This window comes from Ammospiza nelsoni, chromosome 2, assembly GCF_027579445.1.
Source record: "Ammospiza nelsoni isolate bAmmNel1 chromosome 2, bAmmNel1.pri, whole genome shotgun sequence".
Classification (NCBI taxonomy): Eukaryota; Metazoa; Chordata; class Aves; order Passeriformes; family Passerellidae; genus Ammospiza; species Ammospiza nelsoni.
Window position 1 is genome coordinate 104,497,855 of NC_080634.1, and position 13,436 is coordinate 104,511,290.

At 43.0% G+C, this 13,436-nt stretch overlaps 1 protein-coding gene across 2 annotated transcripts in view; it reads right to left on the reverse strand.

The window, feature by feature from the left end:
- The window catches only part of BCLAF3 (BCLAF1 and THRAP3 family member 3), a 29,499-nt gene extending 16,492 nt beyond the window's left edge, over positions 1-13,007 (reverse strand). Inside the window, exons 1-4 of one of the 2 annotated variants that reach the window (XM_059494036.1) lie at positions 12,888-13,007; positions 4,516-4,587; positions 1,973-2,551; positions 970-1,629 (exon numbers count right to left, since the gene is read on the reverse strand). In XM_059494036.1, the coding sequence (XP_059350019.1) occupies positions 970-1,629; positions 1,973-2,551; positions 4,516-4,556 (1,280 nt within the window). In that variant the 5' untranslated portion in view covers positions 4,557-4,587; positions 12,888-13,007. Of the gene's footprint in view, positions 1-969; positions 1,630-1,972; positions 2,552-4,515; positions 4,588-12,656; positions 12,728-12,887 lie in introns of those variants that run through there. The other variant, XM_059494035.1, reaches the window with a different exon arrangement.
- Between the last annotated feature and the right edge of the window lie 429 nt (positions 13,008-13,436).

Below are 13,436 nucleotides of genomic sequence, written 5' to 3' on the forward strand. Positions count from 1 at the left end.
TGGGCATTAGGCAGTAACTTGTCTTTGTAACTCTCCACTGTATTGTATATTTTTTTAATAGTGCAAAGAGAAGAAAATTAATATAGACATTTTATTTGGGACAAGAGGCAAAATACCTTTAAAATGAAGGCTGATCATTTTGGAAAGGAAGGTAATCTCTTCCAAAAGCTATTACTACCAATATAAGATATTCTGGCCTGCAACAGCATGACAACAAGCCAGAAAACCCTGCAAGAACCTATCAAAACCAAGCTGCTTACTCTCTATTGTGTATTTATCATCTAAAAATTTATACTAATGTCACTTTTTCTTCCATTGCAGCCAGCACTGGGAATGCTAAACACAAACACAAGTATTACACAGAAGACATTTGTAAGCAGACTCTACTGCTTTTCAGTTCTGATGCCTCGGCAGGTTGCCACTTTGTTATAACAATACATGACAACCCAGAGATCTCCCATTTTTTGCAGTTTCACTGAACTTGAAATCTTGAATATCTGAATATGTGCTTGAGATTTATGTATTTACAGGTTAGCTGATTTTTAGAAAAAAGAAGGGAGGACAGTTTAAAAAAGTACTATTGTATTTCAGATGAAAGCACAGGACTACATTTATCTGCATTTGGGTTTTGGTCTTTTGAGGGTTTTGCTTTTAAATAAAAATAACACACTGACTTATCATAATCAACTTCCAACTACAGGTTTGTATCAGGCATATCTATTCTTTCCAATTCCTACATCTCCATAAAATGTTGGTTTTTGTTGGTTGGTTGTATTTGTTTATTTTAATAGAGGTTTAATAATTAACTTGCCCAGACAGGAAAGTTACCATTTTAGAAGAAATAAAACCAAAAAGGTACAATCATAGTTTGTCCTTGTTTGTCCTTGTCCTAAAGAAACCATGCTTCCCTCCAATAATCATAAACTGTAAAGAGACAGCAAGAAAGCAGAGGTGAAAGAAAACCAATACCTGTACTTGGTCACCATTTTCTTCATATCCACTTTGACTGTGAGATGTTCTCTCATACAGTTGGCCTCTGACACATCTGAAACAGTATGACTTGCATCACGCTGGCTATTGGAGGAATCTACGTTTTTCCTCAATTCCCCATCTTTCCTCACTCTTTCATTCAGTTTGTTTTTACAAGACCTCAGCTCAACATCTGTTTTGGAAGAGTTAACACAAGCATTGCAGCCCTTCTTTGAACTGCATTTAACAGGTTCCTCAACCTGCCGATCTTCAGTCCGCCTCGCTCTGCCCCCAGGGCAGTAATCCAGCTCCTTGCTGTTCCGGGCACCCTTGGAAAAGCCGTACTTCTGCTCTTCCTGCTTCATGTACTTGGGAGCTCTGTCTGCTGCAAAAGGCTTCTCCCCGTCGGGCTGCCGGCGCCGTTTGTGGCTGTACTCATAGGCTATCTTTGGGACAGGCCCCCCCAGGTGTTCCCTCTCGGCCGAGCGCTGCGACTGCGTGCCCGGGTATCTCTGCTCCTCCTTTTCCTGGCAGGGTGGAAAAGAACGTTCTTGCTTCCACTTGGAATTTCTCGCTACATCTCCAGCGTCATACCTCTCCATTTCCTTAGCCCTTTTAGACGCGTGCCCATATTCTCTGTAATCGTGATCTTCAGGATACCTGTGTTGACATAAAGCAATTTACACTTGCACTAGAGAAGAAAGCGAGAACTTATATGTGCAGAATGTTGGACAGCAGAATGCGTGGCCAGTTAACCCATAATCCCTCGCGCCAAGGTACAGATGTGCAGGGGCTCTTAAGAGGGAAATATTATCCTTTCATACTCTAGCCAGCAATACGATTTACTTAAAAGACAAATACTTCACTACTACCAGTCGCCCATAATTAAACTACAAAGTGGCCAACGTGTTTCAAGGTGGATATCTTCAACTATAATGAAAATAGACTTTCACTTGAGGCTTTACACCACAATACCCAGGGTTTAATTATTTTATTCCTATACCTCTTCTGTAAAGAGCTCCTTGCCGTAAATTCATCAGAAACTCTTCTGGGTGACTGACCATACTTCTCTTCATGTAACCTCTGGTGCCTCAAGTCATCTTCATGCCATTTTCTTTCAAGTTTGCATGAAGCCCCTAAAGGTCTATGAAAAGGTTTCATTCCTTTTTCATTTCCAGTGACTTTGTAGTGATCAAACATGTATCTGTCCTCCATTTTGTGCTGGTAAAACGGACGATCATGCTCTTTATAAGGTACTTCCGAGTATTTTGGTGGTAACTGGCATCTCCTATTGCTTTCAGTCCTTTCAGATGAATGTGTTCTGTAGGGCTTATGACTGTAAGCATCTTCCATGGGAATTCTTTTCAAGTTTGGTGAAGGTGACCTACGTTCATATATTCTCTGGTGGTTATTTCCATGAGGTGCAAACCTGGAATTGCTTTGTCCATACTTTTCATCTTCTGTTCTCCAAGGCATAGACTTTTTTGGGTCCTTACGAAAGCTTTTATATTCACAGTCATAATTAACATGAGCATGTCTTTGCCTATGGTGCTCTGGAGTCCTAAAAGCTGGAGATAAGGACCTAAAGCAAAAATAAAATCCACTTTGAGTAGTTCCATAAAATTACATCAATTTCTTAATGAGAACATCTATTTCCTAAGGAAGTAGAGTTCAGTACATAATTTTAATCAGCTTGTAAAAATATTAACACCAAGATATCGAAGTGGCATTTTTCTGGCTGAGTACCAGGCTTACTTTTACTCTGTTGAAAGTTTTCATAGTAAAAATACACACTTGAAATTGCAGCAAGTCAATCATTTTTGTCTCTACAAAGTGTTTTATTTAAAACTAAAAATAATTTCATATACATGAAGTTTCCACTACATTGAGAACAACTGTTATACATATTTTTGCACTTCTCAAGCATTCCCTATCTTTCTTTTTCAGCGCAAAGAGAAAAAAGGGAAGGAAAAAAAAGTGTATGAAGAAACTTAAAAGGGGAGGAAAATGCTTTTTCACATTTTCTTTGCATGCCAAAGCACCCTTCGAAACTGAAAGACTGAAACATTACAAAATGTATTTAAATTGTCATACAGGTAGGCCTTTTCCTGAATAAAAAAACAAGTTTGAGAAAGATGCTTTGGCCTTTTGGATAATTGTATGTACATGTTCACACATGTATACACACACTCTTCCACACTCACTGCAGCTTTTGAAATTAAAGATTTAATTGCATCACTCAGCTCTGAATTTTCACCTACAGTTACAAAAACGAAGGCAATCTGTTAGGAATTGTTAGCCAAAATCTCCTTAAAATAAAGAAAAAACAGCGCAGGCCACTAATGACAACCAGAAATAATCGCAGACCTAACAGTCCTGCTTATATTCAAGTATTCACTGCACACTCTTTACACACTGTTTAATAAAAAACATCAAAAACCAAGTTGAAATAAGCTGTTTCCTTTGTGCACATATTGCAAATGAAGAGTTTGGAAGAACAATTTTCTCCATTTCTGCAAATGAGTTCAAACTCAGAACCACAGATGTTCCTAAAACCATAATGGCTGATTTCCAACAGCACCCACACTGTGGCTGCCATCCCACATTGGTCTGGTTAGGGCTTGCATTTTAATGAGAGCTGGGGCTGCCCTTACTCAAATGACATTCACAACTCTCAGTCTAGTGTGGACACAGGTAGGATTTCCCTTTTTAAAAACAAAAGAAACAAGTGAAGAGCCCTACACATTTTTCTGAGTTATCCAAACTCTCTTGGTCCTGGTCATCACAACTGAAGTCTGTTTTGAAGAGATACCCAAAACCAGCAGTAATTTCACAGTCTCAAAAGCTTGCAATTGTATTCTACCCTCCTGATTTTAGCACCACAAATTTGTACTGCAAGTCTTAAAAATGAGGCAGGTAACTCCCAGCATGAAGTAAGCTGGATGTTATCCTGGTGACAAACGTCAAAGACACGTGCTACCAGGCTGATGTCCAAGGAGAAGGGCAACGACTCCCACATTTCCACATGCTTTCACACTCTGTTATGCTGCAAGGCATGTCTAACTGTGCTAAAGATCAGTTTACAAATCAGCCCCAAACTTCAGAAAGTCCGAGGTGTTTGAACCAGAAAACTTTAAAAAAAGAAAAAAAAAAAATTTTAATGGTTCCTCCCTGTAGGCCAAGAAGCAAAACAAAAGCAAGTTACAGACATTCAGTGCACAAGGTGGTGCTTGAGAAAAAATGACCCTAACTAGTTTGGAGCTTGGATTTTGTGCTCAAGGTAGTTGTAAATCCCAGAATACAGAAGGTGAAAAGGTTCTTAGACTGCAAAAACTGAACATTTCCAGCTTAAGAGAAATTGTAATAAAATCACAAGTTGGGAAAAAAATTACAGGTGTTCAGCTGTACAACAAACTAGAGATTTCAAAACACACTTTACAAATTGCAATTCTGCATGCCATTTTCTTTCTTTAATGCAAGATTTAGGCCCTAATTATAAATCCCTACATAGAGCTACATTTCAGAACACAAGCTGTAGATATTTACCTTGGTTTCCATCGTGGTGATCTTGATCTAGATCTTGTCATCTTCTCTCATGCGTTTATCAGTTTCTTGAAGCTGTAAAAATTATATAATTTACTATTCTAATTACAAATTACATCAGGAAGTTTTTTTAAAAAGTGTAGTACTAGAAGCTTCAAAGTTAGGGTGAGGTATATTTTTAGGATGTTTTACATCAAAGGCAAACCTCCAATACCAATTTTAAGCAAGCAACTTTTCTCTAGTTGCTGATCTTAAAACACAGTATATTTTCTTTATAAAGATTTAAATATTTGATCATTGTTCCATTTTTCTCTCCATTTTTTAATGCTATTAATGTCTATTCAACCTGCTGTTAAATGCTAATAAGCTCACAAGCAAGCTGCAGCAATGAAAAATACATTAGTATGTGTTGAATACTGTAGATGATAGAGGGGACAAACAAAGCTTTAAAAATAAAGTTTATAAAGGAAAAGGTTTTTGCATCAAGCTATATCCTGAGCTTCATACATACTGAACTTCAAATTTGTCATATACATCAAAATTTTTACATGACTGCAGACTTCTTGTAAACTTCAACTATTCCATAAAATCTTAACTGCTAGGTTATCACATACTCCATCCAAAATAAACCAGGTACAAAAAAATCACTCTTTTTCATTGTTGTACTTCACCTGTTAATAACCTACTAACTAGACATACACCAAATAATGGATGCACTATGACAAAGTGCTGCCCCTGACTCCTGAAGGTAGCTCCTGACAACCCTTCTCATAAAAGCTATGAAAGAATGAAAAAAAAACCCTAGGAACTTCATAAAAAAGTGATGAAAGTATATGCAAACTCACCAGTAATGGACTGGTGAACAGGAATTAAATGACTGTTCATTATTTAGCAAAGACAAAGGATTAAAGCAGAATTAAATTACTGGGTAACTGGTTAAAAACCAAAGTTTGACCAACATAACCATGCCTACAGATTTAGTTACCACAAAATGCTTTAAAGGCCAGAAATACAGATGCAAAAACAGATCTATCAACAGCTCTAAAGTTAATGAACAACCAACCATTTGAAACTGCAAGAATGCACCCAGGTCAATGCCAATCTATATATGCTATGGTATTTTCTGTAGTTTTTTGTACAAACACTCAGGGAGACAGAAAACTAGTCTGAGCTAGCAAAGTATGGCATTTCTGACACTCCCAGTGCTCAAATAATTCCTCTAACTAAATCTTTTGCCTAATGAACTGAAACTGAAAAGGGAGAAAAACACGCAAGCTTTAAGGCACTACCTGAAGTAGTGAGCACCCACATGCCTGACCCAGCGCCTCACACCCCTCAGTCACACTGGTTGCTCAAACAAAGTATCACTCCTTGCTATACTTGACTTTTTGGTATGATTACTCATGGCTGAAACAGTAGGATCTTAAGAGAAGAATACACAGCATACTTCTGCTGCCTACCCCACAGGCAGGCATTAGACAAGCCACCTCCTAAACTAGAAACTGCTCGTTGAGCTAACCAGATATTTATTTGCAAGATGTAGCAATAGCTTAGTTTTAAAGAAAAACCTGTATAACTTATTTTTTTGTTCCAAAATCAATCTTTTCATGTAACAAACCACAAGGTTGTAATTGTTGCAAGAGATAGTGAAGCAAAAAGAATCCAACTCCAAAGTACCCCAAGGACAAGATAAAGCATTTGCTCTCTGAACTCTCAAATATGAAGTTATCACTGCCTCTTATAGCCTAAAGACATATCTGAGGACTGCACAGCATGATTAACTTCAGGCCTTTTGCTTACTTGAAGTCATACTAGTCAAAGTTAGATATGATGTTCTAATGCCACTATTCATTATTTTTCAAAGAAAAGCAATATTGTGATCTATATTCCTATATTTCACCCATGAAAATACATCTTACAACAGTATTTCAGAAACAACAACAACAACAAAAAAAACACCACAAAAACAAAAACAAACAAAAAAAAAACAAAAACAAAAAAAAAATCACCCCACCACAGTCCCTGGGTAACATATTCCAAATGTGGTACATGCCCAACAAGCTTCAAAGATTCACTACTACCATCTCTTCTGGTAAATTTTAGAAGCGACAGTGTTTTTACATGCCAATCGAATTCTTTCTTCCTACCTTCCCTTCAGTTCTGAACTTTATTCTTCATTTTCAAATGGGTATGTAAACACCAAAAAGACAAAAGTACCATTAAACTCCACCCAACTATCTGTACAGAATTTGATCTGCCAGACTGATAAGCTAGAAACTGGGCACACATAACGACCAATTCCTTATTCTTTCTGAGACTGGCTAAACAATCATACCTAAAAGCGTGAGAAAGACTGTGACAGCACATCCTAGATCTTGCCTTAGGATAAGGAGGACTGCTGTAATTTCCAATGATGACATTCCTTTTGTTTAGTGGAAAGAAGTGCTCATCTCATGCACCTCCTAAAAATGACCCACGCAGTAGGATTTCCTCACAGAGAAACACACCATATGAAGGCAGCAGTCGCTCCCCCGCAACAAGACTCCCAGTGTAACACCAGAATTGCAAATCAATCTATACAGAATTTGTAAACTTTGCTAAATCCAGGTTTAAGTCACCTTTTTATGGCTCCATAAAAAGCAAGTTTTTTGTAGGATGGTATCAGGCAGTAAGCCTGTCTGTAGCAGAATTACTTGACTCAAGTGAAGGCCCTACAGTTTGCAAGTAAGGCATCCAGGTGCTTCTGAAAAGACAGGTCATGATGGAGCAGAGGTGCCAGGACCTGGCTGCTCTGGGCTCTGAATTTCTCCAAGATGTTCTGCTGTACTTTGGGAGACATTGTCACTATGAAAACATGAAGTGTTGGAATGCATGAAATAGAAGCCTCTCTGAATCGCTCAGAGAGAGAAAGGAATGCAGGGATTGAATTGGTACCTTTAGAGAAACTGAAATATATTAAGCCACACAGACATGAAGTAGGAGTGCAAGTTTTAGTTTTAAGTAAGTAGAAATATATCTTAAGTGCCTTAAGAGACTGTGTTAGCTAGTAGAAAGCCCTAAAGCCTAGTTTAAAGTTCAGTAGTGATACCTTTCAAAGATTAACTTAGCTCCAGACATAATGAAAACATAGCAGAACGTTGCTTACATTTCTAGACAGAACAGACAGAACTACATACATAGATGTTGTGTAAGAACTGAGATTATTTTCACACATTAGAATTAAGCTCAGATAGCTGTAGGAAGAATGTTTTAGAACCGTGTTTTTACCTGACTGGATGATTTATGACTAAAATCCCTCTGTATTGGGGTGCAGAAAAAGGTGTGGTAGCAGCTTCTGCTGCCTCTGCTCAGAACATCGGGACTCTGTGACAGAAAGCTTTTAGCACAGACTTTACTACTCTGAACTCTTTGCCTTCCAGGCTGATGCATTCATGCAATAAACAACTTTACAACAATCAACAATTGCCCCAGTCTCTTTAAAGACCTAAAACCCACACATAACTCGACAATGAAGAACTATTTTTTTAACTAAGCAGCATTATTAGGTTCAGAGTGCTGCTTGTGTTTGTTAGTTACAATAAGTGACTCATTGGATGAGTTATCAGTAACTATGCTTAGATAGTTTTTAAATATTAATGGGACTCTCACCTTTTATTTTCTTTCCCTTGACTTTTGGAACTGGACTCAGACAACTTCCCTCTTGGGAGAAATGGCCTCAAGCCTGCTATCAGCTCTCCTTTAATTCCACCCTTGGGATATTAGTGTTTTGACAAGTACAAAAGTCTTTAACAAACCTGAAAGGAGTATCTTAAGACAAGTAAATCAAAAATGACCAGAAATTGTATGGATGTGCCAACTTGAACATATGTTCTTCCAGAAAGGCTGTAGATTTTTCACAACTAGCACTCCTGAACAGAACAATCTTCTATCTCTTTACTTTCTCCAGCATGAAACAAGAAATCACAAATGACTGCAATCATCTAGCTGCACAGAAGGGAACTGGAGCTCTTTCTAATGCAAGGAGCCCCAAATTAGCAAGCCCCAAACAGCCAAAATCCTGCAGGTAAGAGCATAGAGTGAGTAGAAGCAGTTAACTCTGCTGGAGCAGACTATAAATGTGTGTTTTACATGACTTTCTGGTGCCTTCCATCATCACATGGAACAGATAACGGAAGAAACCTTATTCAGGACACACAAAGGACAAACCAATACTAATAGTGCTCATCACCAGGGAGCTGCTCCTCAATGCCTCTCACCTACAGTGAAGGAAATGTCCTCCCCCACCCCTTTTGGAGGGATTGCCTGATCACCACCACAAACACAGAGGAGAGAGGGACAAGCAGGTCTCATAGGCTGGGTCCCATGGCTGACAAGAAGACCGACACTGACACTTGCTGTAAAAACTACCCTCACCACATTCTCTCACTCACTTCACCCAAAAAAGATAAGAAGCAGCTCCAAGCTTTTCACTGACTGCCTTCTAGGTGGGGATCAGTTGGAAGCTGCAAGAGACACACCCAAGTCTGTATTGCTGCAGTGTCTGTCAAGAAAGAAAATCCAGGAATTGAGACTCTCAATATCAGGACAATCATGTATTTGACAGAAATACAATCAAATTAAAGGCTCAGCTGCAATCCAGACTTCAAGTTGGGGTTTTTGCTGGTTTTTTTTTTAGGTCTGCCATACAGAAAGTCATTTACACCATCTTTAAATGAAAAGCATAGAATTGGTAACTTCTCCACTGTGTAGGTTATAAGAGTTGATTCAAAGGCTGTCCCATGCAGTGTCCACTCCACCCACTATCCAAGCAGAACACAAGCCTGGCACGTTCTTGCCCACTCATCTTTGAGGCAAATCTTATCACCTCCAACACCAAATCCTCAGGAAAAAGTATAAAAGCATCTCCCAGCAAACCAGTCTCAATGTTTCTGAACCTGCAACAGGATTCCTGTAGTCAGTGCTTCCGAGACAGGCTTCAGCACCATCCCCTGTTAGCTCTGCCAGAACGTGGAGGTGACTCCCAGCTCAAGGCACACCACCTCAGGAAGGACATGTGTAACACTTTGAAAGCTATGAGCTAGAAAAGCCAAGTCAAGTTTAAGTCAAGGGCACACACCCAGCTGACACAAATGAAACTTGGCTGAGGGATTTCTAAACCATTCCCTCTTTTAGAAAACAGCAGGTAACAGATCAATGAAAATGACTGAGAGCCAAATTTCCATCCTCAGTTCTCTCATAGGTCTCTGATATTCAACAATGACTCTTTATGATTACAGATCCCTTCCCCTGGGCTTTTATCACTCTTGGAGCGCCTTCCACCTCTCCATGGATATGCTTTGAATCTCCACAATATTTTGTGACAGGTCTGAGGCAACTGCAGTCTCACAGCCTAAATCCTCACCACCAACATCATGAGGGAGATAATCCTTTATATCCCCCCCCCTCCACTTCTCATACCCTGCTATATTTAAGAAATATCCAGATCTGGTCCACAGCACCTCCCCAGGCAGCTGTGGCAGAGCAGCTGGGAACAGAGGGCAGCAATGGCAAGTGCAGCACCACACTCGTGCTGAATGTGTCACCCCTCAAGGTGAGCAGCTCTGATGCTCCAGTTTCTCTGATGAGAGACTGGGCCTCCACAGCAGCAGAAGCACCCCTTCAACCTACCAAAACCACATCCACTGTGGCTTCAAAGGCTGTCCTCCTGCTCAGCTTTATCCTTGCTCTTCAGGACAAGCTGGGGAAGGCAGGCTTTACACAGGTTGTAACAGACAACTAGGAAGGTAGCTGTGACAGGCAGGGGCAGCATGTGGGGATTGCTCTCCTCTGCTTGCTACACAAATAGACACAGATAAAAAAAAAATGATTGTTCCCCCTTACACTAACAGTAGGATGAAGACTTACTACAGAAAGTACAGGCCTAGCTCAAGCATACAGAATTTCTTAGTGGACCACCCAATAAATTTTAAGGAATTGCTTAAAACACATAGAAAGTATTCCCCCATGCCTACATATTTGAGCAAATGAATAAAAATAACTGAGTAGGTCTACAGAGCATATAACTTTTCAGTGAGTTCTCATTTAAAATCGACCCATTTAATTTCACTAATTAGCAGGCAATGCCTCACCTTTGCAAAAGAACAGATTAGAATGCCAACTTGGAAAGACTGAGCAGGATAAATCCCTATCACATAATAAACACGGTATTTCACTCTCAAAGTACTTTTTTTACCTAAAGAAAACCCAACCCATAAATATATTAGTGAGGCATTTCCATAACGTGTTGAATTGGAGGCCTTTAACACCTGTTCAGCACAGAACTTCACAGCATCATACCCAGCCACATCTGCTGACCAGTTTCTAAGGGGACACAAGAGATATGTCAAATCTGCTTGTGTCAGTCTTAGAGACAGACCATAACAACTTCCTGCCTACTGAAAGCTCTCCAAAACAAACCATGATGGAAACCACTGCGTTTCACCTTGGTGTCACAAACTACCAGAAAACCAAAACAAGACCCTTCTTTATTCAGGATCAGTGGTGCTGCAGAGCAGCATTGCCAGGAGGCTGGGAAGCCCAGGCTGCCTTCCCCAGTCACACCACAGAAATGCATCTTTGCTGGAAGGCTCAGGCATGCTTCCTTCCTTCCCTGCTGACAGCAAGCACCTGCTGCCACCCGAGAGGAAAAGCAAAGCTAACAGTGTGCAGCCACATCCCTCACCAGCTTCTCTGCAACACCAACCCAGCCTAGGTTACCTCCTGAGAGGTGAACACCCACAAGCCAAGACTGCACCAAAATCAAGCCCATCTTGTCCCAGCACAGGCACATGGAGAGTTGGTTTGATGACTCTTACAAAAGCAGTGGCAGAAATACCAGTTCTTTTGCTGAAGGCAGATGTGGAGGAGTGCATGGACACTCAAGATAGACAGCGGTTTATCAGGATAACAGGGTGTGTCACTGAGGGAAGTTAATTAATTTCAGTTCACCTCATCAACACCAATATTAAAAAAAAAAAAAAGCAAAAAAAAATCGAAAAAATCCTCAAAGGGAAAGAGTCATCTGTGTCCTCTGCCCAGCCCTGTGTCAGGCTACCACAACACAACATCCTTCACCAAAGATCCTTCCATGCCTTTTGCATATTTCTTCCCCTCCCTTCCTGGCATCCTCTTCCCTGATCTTCCTCCAGCCATCCACACCCAGCAAGACTTTCACACAAGATTCACTTTTCCTTGAGGTCCACAAACACACAAATTAAGAAGGTAATTAAAATCTACCAGCAATTTGAGCAGCCTTTGTTTTAAAACCTTATAACTGAGGAATCTGAACTATATTTATGAGGACTTGAGGCATTTAAGAATGGCAGTAGAAATGAGGTGTTGCTGTCCTAGGTGGAGTTGAGCCAAGTGAGGAGACTGCTATCACCAACTCCTCACCAGACATTACCACCCACTCAGATGTGTATGAAAATATTGTGCATAATCAACTAAAATACTTAAAGAAGTCTCAAAACCCCTCAGATTTGTTCAAATTGGCATCAATTCGCCTTGCTGTGGCTTGAATCAATCTAGAAAATACATTAGAAAATACGAACACATACTGAAACTGAGCTATGACTGATACACAAAATCTGTACCACTCTAAGTTTTTATAAAGACTTTAACTGGTGTGATTCTGCGTGTGACAGCATATAAATTACTGGAAACAGGGACTTTTGGTTTTTATGCATTGCTCACCTCTAAGGAGTCCTTACAGTACCAGTGAGCAGCGAGCTCAGCCCTGCGGTGCCGCTGGCCCAGAGGGCTCACAACAACACGGCTGTTCTGGAACAGTCACGACTCGGGGCCACGGCCACAGCCCCGCGGCCACTCGGGTGTGTGCCCGGCCCTGGGCTTTGTCCCTGACCCTCCCAAACCTCCTGACGGCCCCCGAGCCCTGCACCACGGCACACAGGCTCCGTACAGACAGACAGGCACACACGCGGGGTGAGGCGGCTCCGGGTGCCGCTGCTCCGGCTACCCCGCCCTCAGCAGACCCAGGATGGTGCAGCACAGTCCCCGCCGAGCTCCCGTCCCCGCAGCTCCGCTGCCACCGGCCAGCAGCGCCCGGGCCAGCGCGGGGAGCGAGGGCGGCAACTACCACTCACCTCCCCCGGGCCGGGCTGGGCCGGGCCGACCGCCGGCCCTCGGTGGGCGCGGCGGAGGGCGACGGAGCCCCGAGCACCCCGGCCCGCTCCGTCCCGGACGCAGGCGGCGCTGACGGGGACAATGACCGCGGCAGCCCCGGCTCCCCGTGCCCGCGGCACCGCCCCCGCCCCCTCGCCGGGCCTTACCAGGCCCCGCCGCGGCCGCGGTGCCGCCACCGGCCCAGCACTCACCGCCTGCGGCGCCGCTCCCGCCGCTCCTCCGGCCGCCGCCGCTCCGCCCCGAGCAGGTGCCCGGCGAGCCGGCGGGGCGGGTCCCGGCGGCCGCGCCGGCCGCGGCTGCTCCGCACGGGCGCGGCGGAGAGAAAGGGCGGGCGGGGGGCGGCCCGGAAGGGGAGGGGCTGCGGGGCCGGGCGGGGGCGGCTCCGGCACCGCCCACTGACCGCCCCTCTCACACCGGGGCCCCGTGGCCGGAGCCCGCCGTGCTGCGCGGGGTGGGCCCTGGGCCGCTGGGTCCCGGCCGCGGTAGCGCGCAGGACGGGGTGCGCTGACCCTTTCCGGGTGCTGACTCCTGGGCAGCCCCTCGCCTGGAACGCCCTGTGGGAAGCAGAGCCCGTGTGTGACACTGGCAGCCAGCTCTGTCCTGGGGCACGTCAGGGACAGCATGGGCAGCCGGGAGAGGGAGGATCTGTCCTGCTCTGCTCTGCTTTGCAGAGGCGGCCTCGCCTCGAGCGCTGGGGGCAGTTTTGGGCGTCACGGTATTAGAAAGATACAAAGCCATTA